This window comes from Diabrotica undecimpunctata, chromosome 8 (assembly GCF_040954645.1).
Source record: "Diabrotica undecimpunctata isolate CICGRU chromosome 8, icDiaUnde3, whole genome shotgun sequence".
Lineage (NCBI taxonomy): Eukaryota > Metazoa > Arthropoda > Insecta > Coleoptera > Chrysomelidae > Diabrotica > Diabrotica undecimpunctata.
In genome coordinates this window covers 110745464-110767044 of record NC_092810.1, presented here as the reverse complement: position 1 = coordinate 110767044, position 21581 = coordinate 110745464, and the positions used below count along the sequence as shown (strand labels likewise).

At 34.3% G+C, this 21581-nt stretch overlaps 4 protein-coding genes across 4 annotated transcripts in view; 3 read left to right on the top strand and 1 right to left on the bottom strand.

Annotated features, from left to right (window-relative positions):
- The window catches only part of Mtpalpha (monolysocardiolipin acyltransferase Mtpalpha), a 42566-nt gene extending 35937 nt beyond the window's left edge, over positions 1-6629 (top strand). The window contains exons 8-9 of the mRNA XM_072540730.1: positions 837-1057; positions 6190-6629. Coding sequence (XP_072396831.1) covers positions 837-1057; positions 6190-6454 — 486 coding nt within the window. The 3' untranslated portion in view covers positions 6455-6629. The remainder of the gene's footprint in view (positions 1-836; positions 1058-6189) is intronic.
- A 2740-nt stretch (positions 6630-9369) lies between these two features.
- Positions 9370-9681, bottom strand: LOC140449051 (uncharacterized). Its single transcript, XM_072542192.1, has one exon. The coding sequence runs from the start codon at positions 9679-9681 to the stop codon at positions 9370-9372; it is 312 nt and encodes a 103-aa protein (XP_072398293.1).
- Positions 9682-18916: 9235 nt separating this feature from the next.
- Positions 18917-20062, top strand: LOC140449050 (uncharacterized). The gene has a single exon (XM_072542191.1). The coding sequence runs from the start codon at positions 18917-18919 to the stop codon at positions 20060-20062; it is 1146 nt and encodes a 381-aa protein (XP_072398292.1).
- A 515-nt stretch (positions 20063-20577) lies between these two features.
- On the top strand, positions 20578-21048 carry LOC140449049 (uncharacterized). The gene has a single exon (XM_072542190.1). The coding sequence runs from the start codon at positions 20578-20580 to the stop codon at positions 21046-21048; it is 471 nt and encodes a 156-aa protein (XP_072398291.1).
- The last annotated feature ends 533 nt before the right edge of the window (positions 21049-21581 follow it).

Below are 21581 nucleotides of genomic sequence, written 5' to 3'. Positions count from 1 at the left end.
GTAATTGGTGGTTCCAATATTTGCACTACATTTTCTTCTTCTTGTTGTACTACTTCACATATTTCTTATAGTACCGTGCACCTATAGTGCGTTGGCGAATTATCTTAAGGCCAGACGTCTTGTCTTTTGCGGCATACAAAAGATCGCCAGTGTTATTTATGCCTGTCCAGTTCTTTATGTTCCGTAGCCATGACATTTGTTTGCGACCTACTCCTCTCTTGCCTTCAATCTATCATAATATTTCTTCATCTATCATAATTTGCTCTGTTTTATTGATCCCTTCAAACCAAGAGTTTAAATCTTCACTTGTCTCGAATCCTCTTTCTTATAAACTTTGAAACCAATCGATAATAGGTAAATTGTTTTCAGGGTCATATTTTTCTGTTCCTTTTGATACAGTATTTATTGTAAACTATAGGTTTTTTTGTGATAATTGGATTGTGAGTGAGAGAATACACTCTCCTTCCAAATTCAAGTTGATGTTCTGTGTTATCTCATCATGTTGAGAAATAATGTGGATGAGCAATTTATTTTTCTACAAGGACTGACTTCTACGACCTAAGTCAGGTCGTCTTCTCCGTGGTATTGTAAACTTAAAAAGCTCTCGCGTACTAATTACTAAACTGTTTCACTAATTTTTTTTTTAGTTTCTTCAATTTACGACATTATAGGACACATAATGTATCCCTATTTGATTACGTTTTGATGAATATTTTTATTTTTTATATTGCTTACTTATTTATGCTTTATTATATAATATTTATACACGCTCGGTACTCGAAAAAGTAAACATATGCGCTTTAAGATTCGATTAATAAAAAAAATATTGTCTTCAGGCTTTTGGAGAAAGATTTTCTGGAGGCGACTTGGGCGTAATGAGAGATATTGTTCAAGCTGGCTTCTTGGGCAGAAAATCCGGAAAAGGCGTTTATATATACGAAAAAGGAAGTAAAAACCGCGATGTTAACGCCGAAGCACTAGAAATAGTAAAGAAATATTCCTTAGAGCCTCGAGGCTCGTTTGAAGATGAAGACAAAACTTTGAGGATGGTTACAAGGTAAGTAAGAATAAAAGTCCGTTTATTTGATGGATACATTTTTTTAAAGAGTAAAAAAAAACAGTAGATCCTCTTATCCAGATTTTATATGCTTACACAATACCTAATTCGTATATCAGTCATAGTAAAATATTTAAAAATTTCACAATGAACTTAGTAAATGGCCCCTAAACTTCTCAGCTGCCTCGGAGAATAAATTTACGTTTGTGTCTATTAACAAATCTTTTTTTTGTGAATGGCCACTGTTGAATTTGTTCACAGTTATGGTAATTAAGAGTTCGCAGTGCATGATTTAAATATTTTATTCTACAGTAATAATTAAAACTATACATGTGCTACATTATTAAATTAAAGATTACAAGTGACAGTTGACAACCGGAATCACTACTGACATTGTGAATTAGTGTTGCCAAGGACAAAATCCCAGTACTCCTCCTCGATTGGAAATGTCATCATCATCTTCATCATCAATTAGCCTATATTTATCCACTGCTGAACGTAGGCCTCCCGTAAAATTTTCCACTTATTTCTATCTTGAGCTTCGTGGTGATGCCTTTTGCAATAACAATCATACATAGATCTTTTAAAATTATTTTGAGCCGCAAATTCATTGAATGTATTATTACATACCTTTGACGATACTTTTAGCCATATTCTATTCAGCTTTAACACATTTGACTTTTTTATGGTAAGTCCTTTTGGTGCATAAATATAGAGATGATTCTCAAGTAATCCATTTAAAAATATAGTTGAGTTAGGTTAGGTTAGGTTAAGTTGTCTGATTTTCCAATCGTTTTGTAATGCTATTGATAAAAATAGCTTAATTGTTAATGTTCTTGCTACTGTTGAGTAATTTGATTCAAATTCACTCTCCTTAGTTTGAAAACCTTTGGCCACTATTCTGGCTTTTTTAGTTTCATCATCCTTTGTTCTAAAAAACCATTTTGTTTGAATAGCTTTTTTATGTTTAGGTAATACTATTTCTGTCCATGTACTAAGTGTTTCTTTTGACAGTAGCTCCTTTCTTATAGATTCTACCCATTTTGGATCTTTTATGGCATCTTCATGATCCTTCATAAAGGATCATTTTCTTCTGTTGATATTAAACACTAGGCTGGCTACGTTTCATATTCATCATTTTCAGAACTTTTATTCTTTGTTTCATCTTTATCATCGTTTAAATCATCTTGAATTTCTATTTCTATATCATTTATTCCTCCTTGCATTTCATTTTCATATTGTATTTCTATTGATTTCATCATAATTAGGCATGGTTTCATCAAATCTCATATCTCTTGAACAAAAAATTTCATTAGTTTTAATAATTACAAATAATCTATATCTAGCTCCTGTACATATATCCTACCATTATGCAATTTTGTGCTCTTCTTTCTAATTTGCTTTGTTTTGGTAAGACCCATTCTTTACTTCCAAATACTTTAATTTTTGATAAATAATTTTTATTGTACCATCTTGTGGCAGATGTTTCTCCGTTATTTGCTTTAGTTCGTATTTTATTTAAGTCATATGGTGAGCACAGAATTGCTTCCCCCATAACTCTCTTGGTAGTTTAGTTTCAACAAATTTAGTCCTTACTTTGTTTAAGCTTCTGTTCATTCTATCTGAAATCCCGTTTTCTTGTGGAGTATATTTCACCATTGTAAAAATCTCTTAAGTGCATTAGATGTAAATTCCCCACCATTATTAACTCTAATTCTTTGCGTTCTTAGATTATACAGTAGATCCTCGATTATCCGGGCCAGCCCGGACCGAGCCTTCGCCGGATAATCGAAAACACGGATAATCCAAAGACCTCAATTTATTTTTTTAATAATTTATTTAGACAAATACATGTGTCAAACGAAGAGCAGAAACGTGATACATACAACATACATGTAACAAAAAATAAAAGTACATACATATTATTATTTCTACATAATGTATATGCTATGAATAAACATTACATATTTAAAAAAAATCATTTAAAAAAATCACTAATTTTGGTTTGTTTTTGAGCTTCGTAACTTCTACACTTTATAATTTCCTTTATGTTTTTAAGCTGAAGTACATGAATGTCATCAGCTCCAGGCTGTTCTTCAAAATATTGAATAAGTACATTTACTGCATCCCTTGCTTCCCGATGACTTGTCTTAACGACGCAATCATTGTCAGCACAATTCTCATCATCATCACTTGTGTCAGAACTTTCTGTAAGATAATCGTCATTCATAATCTGATACCCTGTTTCTTGGCGATCACATTCTATCCATTCCTGTATTTCAGGAATTCATCTTCTCTTCATCTTCCATATCTTCTAAGGTCATTATTTTATAAAATGATTTTTTAATATGATCCGTTTTCACTTCACTCCAAGCCCGAGCTACAGCATAAATTGCCTCTTTTAAATTTAGGCGTTTCCAAAAACCCACAATATCACATTCTCCCAACAGTTGAAGCATAAGGTCTTTCCTGTAAAGCCTTTTCATGGCCTCGATAACACCTTGGTCCATGGGCTGGGGAATAGATGTTACATTCGGAGGAAAATATGCTACGAATATGTTCCCATCTGCTGACTTTAGTTGCTCTACATCAAGATGCGATGGCGCATTGTCCAGTAACAGTACAGCCTTTGGTGGAAGATTATTTTCTTGTAGATAAGCTCTAACTTGAGGTATAAATTTTTGGAAAAACCACTGTTTAAAAATTACACTATCCATCCAAGCTGCCTTTTGATTATAATAATCAACGGGCAGTGTTTTTATATTTTTAAAAGCCCTCGGATTTTTGGATTTTTCAATGACGGCTAACCTAAGCTTATGGGTTCCTGAGGCATTAGCACAGCATAAAACCGTTATACGGTCTTTGCTTGATTTGAAACCTAAAAAAAAAATATTTTGAAAAATACTTTATACATAAAAATAATTAAAGCTAACCTGGTGCACTAGTTTCTGAGCCTGCAACAAGGGTTCTTCTCGGCATTGCTTTCCAATAAAGCCCAGTTTGGTCTGCATTATACACTTGCTCAGGTTTTAGGTCGTGCTCCGTTATGAGATTTTCAAAATCGTAGCAAAATTCTACCATAGCTACATCATCAGCACTTAATTTCACCCCTTGAACAGCTAATTATCGTATTCCATGACGTTTTTTAAATCTGTAAAGCCAACCAGAAGATGCCGAGAAGGTGCCTTTAATTTTCAACTGCTCGTGAAACTTTTCAGCTTGCCTAGCACACATAGGTCCTGATATTGGAACCCCCATTGATCTTTTCTGCAAGGACCACTTGGTCATAGCATCATCAAGTTCTCGAAACGTAGACCCTTTTAGAGATTTCCTGTCAGAAATTGCTTTTGCACTGTCCGCTTTAGCTACATCTGTAATTCGGATTTTTTCTTCACAATGTCACGAACTGATTATTTCCCAATATTATATGTTTTAGCCAACATAGCAACACTTATTTTATTTTCAAATTGTTTCAAAATTTCCATTTTTTTTTCCATTTTCCATTAGCACCCGTACGCTGCATTTTATGCGCCTGTTTACGTTCAACTAACGAACCGGTCAGCAGTTGACGAACATACGAGAAAACTTGGGGATTCCCCGAAATGTTTACACGGTGCTGCATTATTCAGCGATGAATGTTTACACGGTGCATTATTCAGCGTTCATGGGCGCCACCAACCTCTGGCCGTTAGCCACGGATAATCCGCGCACGGATGATCAACTTAATATGCGGCACGGAGAATCCACCGCCCGGATAAAGCGCGCATGGATAATCGGGGTTCTACTGTACTAAGTTTTAATTAATTCAATAAACTGAATAATATTTTGATCAGCTTAATGTTTATTTTTTAATAATCATTACTAAGAAATGTGAATAATCATCTATTAATACTTGAAAATATTTATAACCTTTAGATGTTGGTGTATTTACTGGACCTGAAATATCTGAGTGTATCAATTGACCAATTTTTGTTGTGTATTTATAACATTTATAAAATTATTTATAAGTACTTTTATCTTCCATACAATCTTTACCAATTTCTGAACTATGAGGTAGTTTTAATATCTTTAAATTGTGTCTATTTATGTGCCCCAATCTCCTATGTCTTACATTATCATCTAATTACTATTTATATGGTAATAAGCCACAATTAAAGGTTAAAGTAAGTTTATTGACGTTTCAATTTCCACTTCAGAAATCGTTCTCAAAATACTTTAAATATGTACATCGTTTACTATATGATTTGTCTTGTTACAATAATTATATTTATTACCTAGATCTACTAATTTAAATAAAATAAATTGTTCAATATTTCACATTGAAATTTTGATCCATTTTTATTTACAATAGCTTGTCTTAATATCGTTAAATACTCTACTTTATTCCCACTTTTGAATTGGCGATACTCGAATATCTTTTTTTCATTTCATTAAGATTCGCTGGTTTTAATGATAGTAATAAAGACATACTTTGTCTTCTTTTTTTAATTTTAAACCAGCATTTTCTAAATCTCTTATATGGGTATCGAATAATAGAAAGTGATCTTCTAATTTTTTATTTCTTTTCAGTTTCAATGTTAACAATTTACGTTTCCATGTTATCAATTTACGTTTCAATGGTAATTTTGTAAATACACTTTTTTTTAAATATATTTTCCAGGGCTTTAATATATTTTTTTATAGTTTTATGCATCCTTAACTAAATTCAAGTGTTTGTTAAACATTGCACCATAATCCTTTTACTTTTGCAATCTTTTAGTTTAAATTCTGCTTTCTCTTTTGCTCCACTGTAATATTGCTGCATTTTCTCCAATACATCTGATAATTGCCTATCTAGTAGTATAGTTACTCTGAATTTATGTCTGGGTTTCCGTAACCGGTTAGAAGTTGTTCACCAGTTATGGTAATTAAGAGTTCGCAGTTAATTATTTAAATACTAGCATTAAAACTAAACATGTGCTACATTATTAATTAAGATAACAAGTAGTTGACAACCGGAATCAATACAAAATCCCAATAGTCACATCGACAGAAGAAATAATATCTTAATTCATTTCGTATATGCCTACATATTGATTTGTTTCATCTGTGAATTATATTGCTACCTCTATTAATTAATGTTCTTTTTGTAGATTTGTAAATGAAGCTGTCCTATGCTTAGAAGAAAAAATTCTCGCTAATCCATTAGAAGGAGATATCGGTGCAGTATTCGGTCTGGGATTCCCCCCATTCACCGGGGGTCCCTTCAGATGGGTCGACCAATACGGAGCAGCCAAACTAGTATCTAAAATGGAGAACTTCGAACGTTCCTACGGACTTCCTTTTAAACCTGCTCAGACACTTATTGATATGGCCAAGGACCCCAGCAAGAAGTTCCATCCTAAAACAGCCACATAAGTGTTATATTGTTCAACGTGCCTTTTTCTATAAAACTTTTGTTCGGTATTTAGAATATGTTTATCAAGTTCATTGTTTTAATTAGGGATTATTTTTTATATGATAGTCTCAAAAGTAAGTTTTATAAATATTATAAATAAGTACTCTCTGTAAATACATATATTTTCATAAAGTTTTTTCTGTGTATAATTTATTTTCCAATCCTTATAGGAGTTTTTATTTTAATTAAAGAAGCACCCATAAATTATTAAGCAGATACGCGGCAAATATGGAACTGAGAAATAGGTACGATCTATGAATATCTGGACAACATGACACAGTTGGGGCCATTGATCTCTCTCTCCAATGGCACTACAGCCCAAATCAAGCCTTGGCCTCCTAGTTCAGTTAAATTTATTTTTGCTAGGAGAGTTTTGGGGTAGTTCTGATTTTTTCATTCCATATGTTTTTTGGGGTGCTTAATCCGAATCTGGGGTTTGCGGACAAAATTTCGTGACGCAAACATTAAAAAAAAAAAACAGAATAAACCGTTTTTTTCTTTTTTCGGGTTTTTTGCTTAAAACTCGAAAACTATCAACTTTTGGTAAATGGCCTGTTTACAGAAATTAAAGTACTTGAAATTTTCTACAAATACCAGTATTTAGTTTTTTTTTCAGACGAATCGTTCGGTTTCTAGTGCGAGTTGAAAATTGTAAATTTTTAGCAGTTTATGCAAAACCCACTTTTTACATTTCAATATTTAATTTTTATGGATGCTGTCATTTGATAAATGTCACCTGATTTTCCACACAATGAATTAAAAAGAAAAAAGGCAAAAATTATGCAAATTCAGTAGGTAGGTAGAACTCGTAACAAAATAAAACTTAAAATCTCGTTACTTATGATCATATATTAATATGATTATAAATTATAATATGCAAAATTTATATGAGCCGTTGTCTTTTAGAAGGCCCTGGCTGAGGTTCTTCGATAACGATGAGTCCTGGTTCTGCTTCTTCTGGAAAATAAAAGTTTAAAGTTAAGTCATTTATCAAGAAGAGATGAAGATTGCAAAATAGATTGTGAGATTAAACATACCTTCCGCATCGTACTGAGGTCCTGGCTCAGGGTCTGATTGCTCCATCGTCAGCGTCAGAAGTCGTTCTCCTGGAAAATAAAAAGAGGAGAGACACATATCATATATCAAGGAGAGATGAATGACTACAAAATAACTTGTCAGATCCAACATACCTCTCTCTCTTTCTTCAGTTTCTTCTACGTCTATGTCAGAACTGTCTTCTGGGGGCTCAACATTGTTACACAGTCCTTCGCATGATGCGCATATTGGGGAACAATGGAGTCCCGCCTTCCTGCATCCACAATTGCGTTGACAGCCCTTTTTACATTTACATGAAATGTACCGGAGTATTGAGTTTGGTGCAGGGTCCAAAGTAGTTGGTACTGGCACAAGACCACTACTAGTTTTTTGCCATCCCCACTCACTTGGGTCTTTTTGTTGCTCGTTAGGTGTGGCTTTACCGGATAACCACTGCTGCACCTGATAGTAAACTCTCAGTGAATGTTCTCGTGCAGCAGCTTCAGTTGGGGACAATGAGGAAATGTTGGTCTTATTTTTGAATGATGAAGATACGTATTGTTTATATCTTAAATCGTTTAGTTTTGTCTCTTTTTTTCCATATAGAGCCGTGAGAAACATGTTTCCTGCTGTGGCAATCTCATCTTGACTTGAATTAGGGCCTTTGAAAGCTTCAATTACCGATTGCAAATCTTTGTTCTTCTGCAGGACTTTAAGAAATTTCAGTTTCCCTTGATTAAACAATGCAGAAGTAGTATCACAACCACTCATCGCATGCAGGAATAAAATATGATCCAATAGGATTTTCTCAGCAGCCAGATGAGGGTTGTAGAGGCTTTGCGAAACCTTTCCTTTTCCTGGCTTCAAAAAAAAATACATTTTTTATATCAGGGCTACAAAGGCCAATCAAAATGACCAGTAGGTCGATATCTTCCCCCACCACTGTCACATGTTCATTTGACGGGACCATCTCAAGAGCTGTTGTGATAATTAGGATATCAGCATCTTCCACAGCTTGCTTTGAATGAATTTTTGCATCATGAAGTTTCTCCATTAACATAGATATAAACCGTCTCTTGTTTTTTGGGTTTGCAAGAAAACTATTCTGCGACACAGTGGGCACCATCATTTCTGTAAATGATATTGCAGCAGATTGTTTTCTTTGTGCTCTTCGCAATCGTTCTAAACGCTTGGTGCTACCACAAGTACTACACGTACACACATACTAAAACGTCTACAACAGTTTAGCACATTGTTGCCGTTTGGAATGTAAAGCGGCTTTAACTGCTTTTTAACTGAGTTATTTTGATTTTTTGCAATCTAGCTATAATATATGAGTCAAAACGTGAATTATCCGTGTGACTCGGTCTTTATTTTAATTAACTTAAATACTAGGGGCAATTAACTGAAAACCTTTCAATACAAATCTAAAAAGTGGGTTTTGCAGTCACACCGGTACAAATTGCCAATTTTCAACTTGCACTTGAGACCGAACGGTCCGTCTGTACAAGAACCAAAATAGTGACATTTGTACAGAACTTTAAGTACTTTAATTTCTGTAAACAGACCATTTACTAAAAGTTAACAGTTTTCGAGTTTTAAGCAAAAAACCGGAAAAAAGCAAAAAAAACCGATTTCTTCCGGTTTTTTAAATGTTGTGTCACGAAATTTTGTCCGCAAACCTCAGATTCAGATTTAGCACCCCAAAACAGATATGGAATGAAAAAATCAGAACTTCCCCAAAACTTTCCTACTAGTATCACTTTACAGTACAAATTTACTGAATTATCCTCAAAACTATGTCTTCAACCTTGTCGGTTCCGCGCCGCTCTTCAAGTTTTCACAAATTTTGCGCGTCCGCTGCCACTTTATCCTCCCACTTTTTCCGTGGCCTTCCTTTTGATTTCGCGGCTTGCATTTTACTATCTAGGACACTTTTTGGCAATCTTTCGGCCTCCATTTTCACTACATGACCAGCCCAGCGAAATCGTTCAAGTTTAACGAATTCTGAGACAGGCACCTCTTTGACCAGTTGGTAGATCTCTTGGTTGTACCTAGATCTCCATACACCGTTTTCGTTAATAGGTCCAAATATCTTCTTTAAGACTTTTATTTCAAAGACTTCCAGCTTTCGTTTTGTGTCTTCTGTCATAACCCATGTCTCGTATCCATAACATAATATTGGTCTGGTAATAGTTTTGTAGACCCTGATTTTCGATATCCAGTGTGTTTTTGAGGCGGAATACACGAGCGAGTGAAATCTACGCTTTGTTAATCTTTACTAACATTCGAGAATACCTCAGGACCTGCTGAGGAGCGTTTGAAATACGCAACGTAACTGGAGAATACAGTGTCACCACAGATATCCCATATTATGGAAGTACTACTGGCCCTACCTTTCTTCACATTGGTATAAGGGGAGGCGAAAATGTTACATTATAAACTTCCAGAAAACCTGAGCAACGTAGTCGTTAGATCAGGACGCACTAACATCATAAATGAGATCAGGGATACCGAATGGATGATTCTAAAACTTCTGAAGGGTCGATTGTAGGAATAAATACAACATAAAGTGCAAAAGAAGAGCGAGTTCCAGATGAGTGACACTCAATTCGGATTTCGAAACGGATTGGGAACACGAGAGGCTCTTTTTGCTTTAAATGTGTTAACGCAACGATGCAGAGACATGAATGTAGATGTATATGTATGTTTTATTGACTATCGAAAAGCATTTGACTGCGTTAACCATCAAAAAATGATCGAAATTCTGAGAACAACTGGAGTTGACGAACAAGACTTGCGAATTATCTCAGAACTATACTGTCACCAAACGGCAACAATTGAAATAGAGCACACAACATCCGAAGACATACAAATCCGACGAGGAGTGAGACAGGGTTGCGTCTTATCACCGCTACTCTTTAATTTGTATTCGGAGTCTATATTCAGAGAAGCATTAGACGAGGTCCAAGGCGGAATTAAGATTAACGGAATCACCATAGACAACATCAGATATGCTGATGATACCGTCTTAATAGCATGCAACGCACAAGAACTACAAAATATAATAAATGCGGTAGTTCGCCACAGCGAAATGTTCGGTTTACATCTAAACGTTTCCAAAACTAAAACTTTAGTATTTTCAAAGACACCAATAAACGTACAGGTGTATGCCAAGGGTCAAATAATAGAATAGGTAAATTCCATAAAATATTTGGGAACAAATATCAATAGTCAGTGTAATCCAAAAAAAGAAATCCTATCAAGAATCGAACAAGCAAGAAAAACATTCATGAGCATTAAAACATTTTTTATAAGATCAGACCTTAGTCTACAGCTTAGAATCCGAATGATCAGATGTTACGTTTTTTCTGTCTTACTGTATGGCTGTGAAAGTTGGACAATGGACTCTGAAATAGAAAAAAGAATAGATGCCTTTGAGATGTATATATACAGACGAATGTTGAGGATTCCATGGGTACAAAGAGTCACTAATGTTGAGGTACTTCGTCGCATGTGTAAACAAAAAGAATTACTAAGAGTAATCAAAGAGAGGAAAATGCAATACTTGGGTCATGTGTTGAGAGGCGAAAGATATGAATTACTTCAAGTTATACTGGAAGGAAAAGTACAGGGCAAACGATCAGTAGGAAGACGCCAGAACTCGTGGCTGAAAGACCTGAGGAGATGGTTCGACCGCTCATCCGCAGAGATCTTTCGCGCAGCAGTTTCCAAAACTACAATTGCCATTTGGATCGCCAACCTTCGAAAGGAGACGGCGCAATGAGAAGAAGAAGAAAGTGCAAATGAGCAAGCCTTAAGAGTTTAAGTTAGAATTGTACACCTTATTAGCGGAGAACATAAGTTTACTTATTTACCATCGAGAAATAGAAAAATGCCAATAAGCACATACAGTTTTACATACCTAAATAAATCTGTCGTTATCTGTAGATTAGATGGGATCTTCATTATCATAATCATTACATTAGTCATAAAGAAATTATAATTGGCTATATTTTTTCTTATATTATTATATCGAGTTTCCAGAATTTTTCTACCTTTTCTATGATATATCTTTTTGTCAATTTCCGGATGAAATTTTTGATATTAAATCATTCAATAGTTGATGAATAGCTTCAAGTTTTAAATATGGTATTGTTTTTCGCTGCATATTCCTTCATTTGAGTCCAGATTAGTTCAATGGAACTAAGTTCACAATGATAAGGTGGTAATCGTAACCCCATAACTCATCTTTTTGCTACTTCATCTATGTGTTTTCTACATTTGAACGTATTTATGTTGAACGTTGTACTCGTTACAGGTTACAGAACGTCTCTGGGATGAGGAAGATTTGTGTCATCAATAATGTCAGTGTATGAGTGGTGCCTAAAGTGATCAGTTGTTTGTCTACTAAATCATTTTTTCATTGAAAAAGGAGTTAAGTGTCAGTTCGTGACAGTTTTAGGTTAGACGAATTTGAAAGTTGTGAAACCGGCTTATTTCGCGAATTTAGATAGTAGGTTTAAATAAATGTGGACCAACCAGGTCTCGGTTCTACCGAGATTTCTTTTTAGCGGGAATTCGAAGTGCAATTTTGATGTAAACGTTATTTAAAGTAAAGATGAATTTTTAATACGTTTTTTGACGAACAATAATTAGACATAATCAAAAAACAAATCGGTATGCTGATCAGCAAAGGTCTTTGGGCTTTCATAGAATTCTATCCAGAAGCAAATGGACACCAACGTAGTGATGAAATACGAGTGTTTTTTGCAAAAACCTTATTGCAAGCTCCGTAAAAAGGCTAGAGCAATGGCTTTATTTCTTCAAAAGGTCTATTATTGAAACTCCCTTTTTATCAAATGTTATTCTGTAATATGTCATATGTAAATATGACATACAAAAATTCCAAACTAAAGCGATACCTGCACTTTTATAAACTTTTATAACAGTGAATCTTTCGATACAAATATTCATCCGAGTCCTTGTATGACTCGAGGTTGTGGTCTCCAATAAATCAGACGTTATTAGAGACCGCCGCCTTAAAGAGAGATGTAACGCTTGACGAAAGCTTGCTCTTTTTCAAAGGCAGACTTGGTTGGGTTCAACACATCCCAAATAAAAGAGCACGGTTTGGCATAAATAATTACCTGCTGTGTGAGTAGTGCTCCGGATACATCAGTCACAAGACAATATACAGGGAAAAGACACGAAATTTGATCTTCTTCTTCTTCCTACTTTATAAATAGGCTTAATGCCTGTTTTACTTCGGTTTTTAGCCTCAATTGACGTTGTCTGACCATCTTTTTCTCGGTCGTCCCAATGATCTTCTTCCATTTGGCGATTTGTCTCTTGCTATTCGTACTATTCTATTTTCTGTCATCCTTTCGATGTGTTGATTCCATTCCACTTTTCTTCTTTTGGTCCACGCGTTTATTTCCCTTATTCCACATCTCGCTCGTATTTCCTCACTTCTTACTCTGTCTCTTAGAGTTTGGTTTGTTATTTTTCGTAAAACTTTTATTTCTGTCGTTTCCAGTAGTCTTTGTGTTTTCGCCGTATCTGCTCTTGTTTCCGCTGTGTACGTCATTATCGGTCTTATTGTTGATTTATATATCCTGGTTTTCGTTTCCGTTGTGAGGTATTTGTTTCTCCAGATTGTGTTGTTAAGAAATCCTGCTGCTCTGTTTGCCATGTTCACTTGTTTTTGTACTTCTTCCACTTTTCCGTAGCTTGACAGTTTTATTCCCAAGTATTCAGTATACATCACTTGTTCTATTATTTTATTATTTACGACTAGTTTACATCGTATCGGTTCCGCTGATATCACTATCGTTTTAGTTTTCTCTATTGAGATCTCCATGTCGTATATGAGCGCCGTATCTAATTAATCTTTGTAGGTCATCTTCAATTTCGGCTGTTATTATGGCGTCGTCGGCGTAGCATATTATCCTTATTTCCTTTTCTCCCATTCTATATCCTCTTCTTTTTTAACTTCCTTTATGATTTCATCCATTATCAGATTAAATATTAATGGGCTCATCGAATCTCCTTGTCTAATGCCAGTTTCATATTTGATAGGTTGCGATAGTTTTCCTTTACATCTTACCATAGCTATGTTATCTTTATATATATTATATTCTCAATGGTTTTTACTAAATCCAGTGATATTCCCTTTTCATATAATAAATGTATCGCGTCCCGAATTCTCACTCTATCAAACGCTTTCTTCAAATCTATCAGACACATATATGCTGGTTTGTTGTATTCCAGCGACTTTTCTTTCATTTGTCTTATTACAAAAACTGCATCCGTGCATGATCTTCCTCTCCGAAATCCTGTTCCTCTTGCAGAGATATTCGTTCGTTTATTTTTGTCGCTATTATTCTTGTTGTCAATTTGAGTGTTGTATTTAATAGATTTATTGCTCGATAATTATTGGGGTCTTTCTTATCTCCTTTTTTGAAGAACATCACCATGATCGCTCTCCTCCATTCATCTGGTATTCTGTTCGTGGTGATTGTTTTATCAATAAGAAGTTGCAGTTGTTGTACAAGGTGATCACCTCCATATTTTAAGAGTTCATTTGGTATTTGATCTTCTCCTGGTGACTTTCTGTTTTTTAATTTGTTTATTCCTTCTTCACATCGTTTTGAGAGATTTAGGTCTTTTCCTCAGTTATTATATTTGGCGTTTCTGGTAAAGGTTTTTCGTTTTGTTTTTTAAACATTTCTGTCAGAAAGGCCACCCATGTATCCTCTTGTATGTGTTCTATTTCAACTAATTCTTTCATTTCGCTTCTTTGTTGTCTTATGAAGCGCCACGAAATTTGATGAACAATATAAAGATCTGCTAGTGTCTGCGTGCATTCTTATTACGCTAATAAAGTCTTTGCTAGATCACTGACAACATTTATACTTCAGCTACTTAGTGTTAACTGATCTTTTATTAGCAGCTCGCACAGATACATACAGTACTTGGTATTATAAGAACATAAAGAAAAGATCTCTCACCAGAAATAAAGAAAAAGCTTAAGAATAATGTAGCTATGGCGTTTCAGAGGGAAAACAGTAGTGATAAAGAAGAAGGACAAACGGGAGGTTTGCGTTCTGTCGACAGTGCATACCTAATGAGGAAATTATTACAAAGGAAAAGAGGGTAAAGAATATAATTAAACCTAAGATTGTTGGAGACTATATTTACAATGATAAGGTGCTAATCGTAACACCATAACTCCACGTTATTTTCCTGATTCATTCACAGCAATCTTTTTAATGAGTGAATTTTGAATATTATGAAAACCACGATATGCATTTGACACATTTTGAATGCCAAGAGAATGTTACTGCTGTATTTAAATTATATTTTGACCGATATTCAAAAAGAAGGCATCCAAAAATTTTTTTAAAAATTGTTACAGTATCGATATTTCGTAAAAATAATGGCGTCAGTATAAAAAAAATATTGAAGCGAGAGTTGTAACTACGTTGTGTTATATACAAGCATACCATAAAACTTCTTTACTCCAAATTGAGCAGGAACTAGGTACTCCAAAAACAAGTGCTGAGAGAATTTTAAGGAATTATAAATTTAGGCCTTATCATACATCCGATCGTGACAAAAAATATACTCAAGATTATTTGAGAAGGCTACAATTTGCAGAATGGTAAATAGGAAAATGTAATAAAAATCCAAATTTGTATTCAAAGGTAGCATCTAACGATTAAGCTCGCATATCTAGTGCAGGAATATTTAACCGACACAATGAACTATATTCGAATGACTTAAATTCACACTTCGTTCATGGGATCAGGAGGCAAGGAAGATTCGGCATTTTTGATCAGGAATATTTGGCTGAGGGGACTACATTTTGGTTCCAACAAGATCATCTGTCAATATTGCTGAGCTCGTTGAAAATTATTTAAATGAAAAATTTCATAATCAGTGTATTGGAACTCTTCGTCCTGTTAGATGGCCTTCCCGTTCACCAGAACTAAATCCTTCTAATTTTTTTATTTGAGAATTTTTAAAAAAACAATATTTGAACAACTGATTTTAACACTAAGAAAGAATTATTACAAAGCATTTATCAAGCATTTAAAAAGATAAAACCAGTGCATATACTCAATTGTATCAGATATGTAAAAATTATTTTATTTATTACAACAGTTATTACAATTTTCATATTTTTGTAAAATTATTTCTAGTTGTTACGTTGTTTATTATTGTTGTTTGTAGTTTTATTTCAATGTTAATACTTTTGTAAAATTAATTCTAGTTGTTAAGTGTTTTTTGTTGTTGGTAAATTCCTATTTTATATAATAGAATAATAGAATGTATTACTGAGTGTTTTGTATATAAGTGTCTTTAACGTGATGTGAAATAAACAATTTATTTGCCCAGCAGCTTCAACGACTGAAAATAGATATATAATATGTTATATCAAGTGAAAGAGAATTAAAAACATACACGAAAATGTCAATACAATATAAGTTGGTCTTATATTTCCTTAGTGATATCCCCTCAAAAATTGGAGACATTAACCTTGTCATCTTCTACATTTTTCAATAACAGCCCTGCATCTGGCTAATGTGGGGAGTTATTGATGAATCAAATATAACCAGCTAGCGCAAAAATGCATCATTGATTACCTTAAAACGTTCGATACAAAAAAGCACGACAAGCTGATGGAGATTGTAAAATTTTTTTTATAATTAAAATATTAAATAATTTTTAATCCTTTTACCCCTGTTGCTGAGACGCCGATGGCCGTATTTGCAAATAATATATACGCGGTTGGTCGTGTTGACCATTAGGAAATTTTATTATAATTTACCGACTATCTCAAAAGACGGAAGGTCCGACTTATTATCCTCTTTAATCCTCGGTTAATTCTTTCCGGTTTCAGGCGATTTCTTTTTGATAAATTTGGTAAATATCGTCGAAGGCACGTTATAAGAATTTTCTGAGAGAACTTAATCCGAAAGGATCTATCTTTCATCATGTTCCTAGCTAGAAGAGTACCGTTATTTTCGATATCGTTAGAATCTTTTTACCTTCTTAGAAATCCATCCAGGCTGGCCTGTCATTTTTAAGTGGGGGATATCACACCTTATTTTTGGGGAAAGCTTGTGAAATTTGGAGAGGAACATTACTTCTGGCGGGACAGTCTTTGCGTAAGGACGTTCTCCATATCTTCTATATTTGAGTTCTTTTAATCTAATATCATATTAGATTAAATATTGGTATAAAGTACCTTTTAATAAAAATAACTTCAGTGCTTGATACAAGTATAGTACATAGTTTCAGTGCAGTGTAGCAGTCATCAAGATTTACTGTAAGTAATCATAGTATCTTCAATTATCTGGGAGAATAATATGGTATGATTATGCTATCATATTATCTTCAATTAATGTAGTTAAGAGTAACTCCTGATTTTTGCATTCAATTTAAAGAACATTCAATATTTTCTTACAAACTTTCCATCAGCTACTAAGAAATTCTAATAAATCATAATTACGAACATTTTATTATCCGTTAATCATTAAACAACAGTGCGAACAGATAAAAAACTTAACCAGTGCGGGTTGGTTAAATTTTTATTTTTGTAATCTTTGTCGTATTCTTTGAATTTAACTTTAATTAACTTTGTGTTATTTGTTATTTATTTTTTTATTTACTATACCCAGTATCTCGAGATATGCCCATTAAACAGCAAATATAGACTTTCTATCAACCTTAGTTGAATATTTTTATATAGCATCAGACTCTCTTCGCTGATAATTTAATTTGTGTATGATTCCATTATATTGTATTTGTAAAGGTATTTATCAATCATAATACTGTTTATTTTTTATATGTATACCACCATTTAATAATTGATGGTGTATTTTTATTACTTGAGTGTACATTCAGCCGCTACACCATTGTGTTGTTGAATATATTGTTTTCGTTTTATGTATGAATTTTATTTGTCGACTCCTAACAAGTTTCCTGATAATATAATAACTCTGAATATTTGCTTATTATATTAAATTATTATTATACCTTCGACCAGAAGAAAGATCAAGCTAATTAAGTTTCGTAGGTAAGTAGGTGGCGGAGTCCACCTAATATATTTATTATTTGTTTATATAGTGTGTTGACCAAATTTATTTAATAATTAACTGTTGGTATCTTTCCTTGGATTTGGTCTCAGAACCTAAATATTTTTCCTTAACTCTTTTCTAAGGTTTCTTAATTTTCTCCTTAAACCCCAAAAAATTGAGTGGCGCCCTGTTCCTATCTTATCTTATCTTTGGTAATTTTACCCATCTATCTTTTTGTTTATTTCGGTATCTTTTCTAATACGTCTTATCCTGTCATATCTTTACTTATTTCGTCCGCTGGTCCCATTCCCGGTTTCAAAAGCTAGTTTCGAACCCACGACTCGCTCTCCACCAACCATCTGGCTGCCGTCCGCAGTGTCTCCATTGGTGACCTTTCTAGCACCATCCAAAAAAGGTTTCCGAGGTTACAAGATAATAACAAAAATATTGGAATAAACTAATGACTTTTTCGTCTGAGAATGTAGGAGTATCGAATATCATATTATAAGAATATATACAATTGCGTAGATATAGTTAGAGATAGTTGAGTCGAATTTGTACCACCGAAGGAAACTGAATTAAATAAAACTTTTAAAGTCACATTTGTGTATTTTAATACAAAAGTATTTTTTTTGTAATAGAAATTTAATTTTGTACTTTTTCTAACCAGGAGTCTCATGCGAAAATTAATCGTAGGACATTCCTAACGTAATATTTTACGACCGTGACACGACTTATAAACGGGTGTGCTTAAAAGTTAGTTATTTTCGCTTATTTTAGTGCAAACTTTTTCCCGGCGAATAATTTTGTTTTTGCCGTGAGGCTCGGCTTGTGTATTTTAATACAAAAGTATTTTTTTTGTAATAGAAATTTAATTTTGTACTTTTTCTAACCAGGAGTCTCATGCGAAAATTAATCGTAGGACATTCCTAACGTAATATTTTACGACCGTGACACGACTTATAAACGGGTGTGCTTAAAAGTTAGTTATTTTCGCTTATTTTAGTGCAAACTTTTTCCCGGCGAATAATTTTGTTTTTGCCGTGAGGCTCGGCCAAAGTTAACATTTTTAAGCGAAAATCGGATGAAAAACGTAGAACGGTTCTTCTTAGTGCATTTACGAAAGTTGCTACTGTTTTGGATAGTTTGTTAGCTGAACCGGTGGATACTCGACCCTGGCAGAAAATTAGCGTACAGTGGTAACTTTTACAAGTAAAGTACAATGAGCTTTGTGAAGTGGAAAGTGCGGTACTTGAAAGTATATTGGAAGAAGCTTCCGAAGAAGGGTTAATCAGTGAGATGGAGGCAAAAGATAAATATAGTGCAAGGTACTTTGAACTTAAATACAAATATGATGACAGACCAGGTTCAGTAAGTTCAGAGTCATCAAGTATAAAAGGTAAGCGCAAATTTAAATTACCTCCAATCGAGTTCAAGAAATTTAATGCAGACTTGAAAGATTGGCTTCCTTTTTGGTCACAGTTCAAAGTAGTGCATGACGATCCATCAATTGATTTGACTGATAAGATAACTTATTTGAGACAAGCCACTGTAGAGTCTAGTAAGGCTAGACGATTAGTGGAGAGTTTTCCTGCAGTAACCGACAATTACTCAAAAATTATTCAGAGTTTGCAGTCTAGGTTTGGCAGAGAGGATCTCCAGATTGAAGTTTACATTATAGAGCTCTTAAAATTAATTTTGAGTCGAGTTTTTAGTAGTTCTTGTAATATTTCGGCTCTTTATGATATGATTGAAAGTCAACTTCGTTCACTTGAGACCTTAGGCATAACTGCTGACAAGTATGCGGCGATATTGTATCCTCTTATTGAGTCATGTTTGCCAGAAGATATGATTCGACTATGGCATAGATCTTCACAGTTTTTAAGGCCTTATGTTTCCGTGTCCATGGAAAATGTCGCAGAAACTGCAGAAGTTACAACTTTAGAAATAAGATTGAGTGGGTTAATGAGCTTTTTACAGAGTGAAGTTCAATATGAACAAAAAATTGATTTAGCAACGAAAGGTTTTGGTTTACCGACTGAAAATAAATATAAATTCAATAGCCTCGTTGCCAAGAAAAATGTAAAATTACCTAAGCAAGGAACTGATCAGCCCTTAGCGACCGCTGCTGGGTTAGTAAATTATGAGGTTTACAGGTGTGTATTTTGTGAGAGGCAGCATGACAGTACAAATATTTTTAAAGCACAAAAATTTACTATGGAGCAGAAACGTCGAACATTGTCAGAAAAGAAAGCCTGTTTTCGATGTCTGAAAGTAGGACATTCTTCTAAAAAGTGTAGAGGACGTGTGAACTGTATATTATGTTGTAAATCACATGTTGTTTTGATGTGCCCTAATTTGCCTGTTATTAAAATTGATACATCGACCTCAAGTACTACCCGTTCGGAAGAAAATATAACTGAGGATCAGACGCTTGCCAATTAGAATAATACACAGGTTTTTTTTACAAACTCTACGAATAAACATAAGAAGTGCACATGGTACTAAACAAGTAAGGGCACTTATTGACACTGGATCGCAGAGGACATATATTTTACAAAGTACCGCGCAAGAAATGGGTTTTTCTGCTAAGGGAATGGAAAAGATTGTACATGTATTATTTGGCGGTAGAAGCACTTCTGAACAACGACATAAATTGTACGAGGTAACTGCGTGTAAAGGAATCTACGCTTGTTCATTTGATGCCCTTAGATCAACCAAAAATTTGTGCAGATGTTTCTTCTATTTATGACGGCCCTTGGATTGAGGAACTCAGTGACATGAATATTTCACTCAGCGATGTCGGAAAGACAGCACCAATTAAGATTTTGTTTGGAGCTGATATTGTAGGCAAATTGTATACAGGGAGGAAATATCAGGGTCTTGTAGCAGTTGAAACTTTGTAAGGTTGGACTCTTATGAGCAAGGTGGCGGCAGTTGCTTCTAATTTTAGTACAAGTATGATTACATTTTCGTTGTTTGTTGATAATTCTTCGGTAGCGAAACTCTTGAAGCTTGATGTTATTGGGATAACCGACCCTCTAGAAAAAATGACACGAGAGGTGGCGGCCAAAGAGGCTAAGAATTTTTTCTATGAGACTGTACGAAGTGACAGCGAAGGCAGGTATGAAGTTATGTTACCTTGGTTGAACGAACATCCTTTAATTTCAGATAATTTAGTTGTCGCTAAGAGAAGGTTAGATAATACTTTAAATAAGTTGAAAAGGTCTAATTTGTTTGAATCGTATAACTTTATATTCAATGAGTGGTTGAACGAGGGTGTGATTGAAATTGTGAATAATCCCGAAGAGAATAATTGCGTGCATTATTTACCTCACAGGCCCGTTATTAAAAATAATAGTGAAACCACTAGTGAAAAATTAGGCCAGTCTTTGACGCATCAACTCATAAACAGGGTTGTCCTTCTTTAAATCAATGTTTGGAGGTGGGGCCTAATCTTATTGAACTTATTCCTTCTGTTCTATTACGATTCAGACAACAAAAGGTAGGAGTTGTGTCGGATATTCGAAAGGCATTTCTTCAAATTTCTATACATTCAAAGGACAGAGATTTTTTGAGGTTCCTATGGGTGAACGATGAAGGAAGGGAATTTGTTTTTCGACACAAAAGGGTCGTTTTTGGAGTCAATTGTAGTCCATTTCTTCTGGGTGCCACTATAGAGTTTCATTTAACAAAGGCGCTGGATAAATGTTGTAATGATAATCCGTATTCTAAAAACACAATTGAAAAGCTTATGACTGGGTTTTATGTGGATAATTGTGTGACCAGGGTTACTGATGAAAATAAGTTGAGAGTGTTTGTATCAGAAGCAACCGCCCTTATGGAGGAAGCTAAGATGGACTTAAGAGGGTGGGAGGCCTCTGGTAATACAAAAACGGTTGTCTCTGTTCTTGGTCTTCTCTGGGACTCTTCAAGAGATACTGAAAATCAATAGTGAAACTTT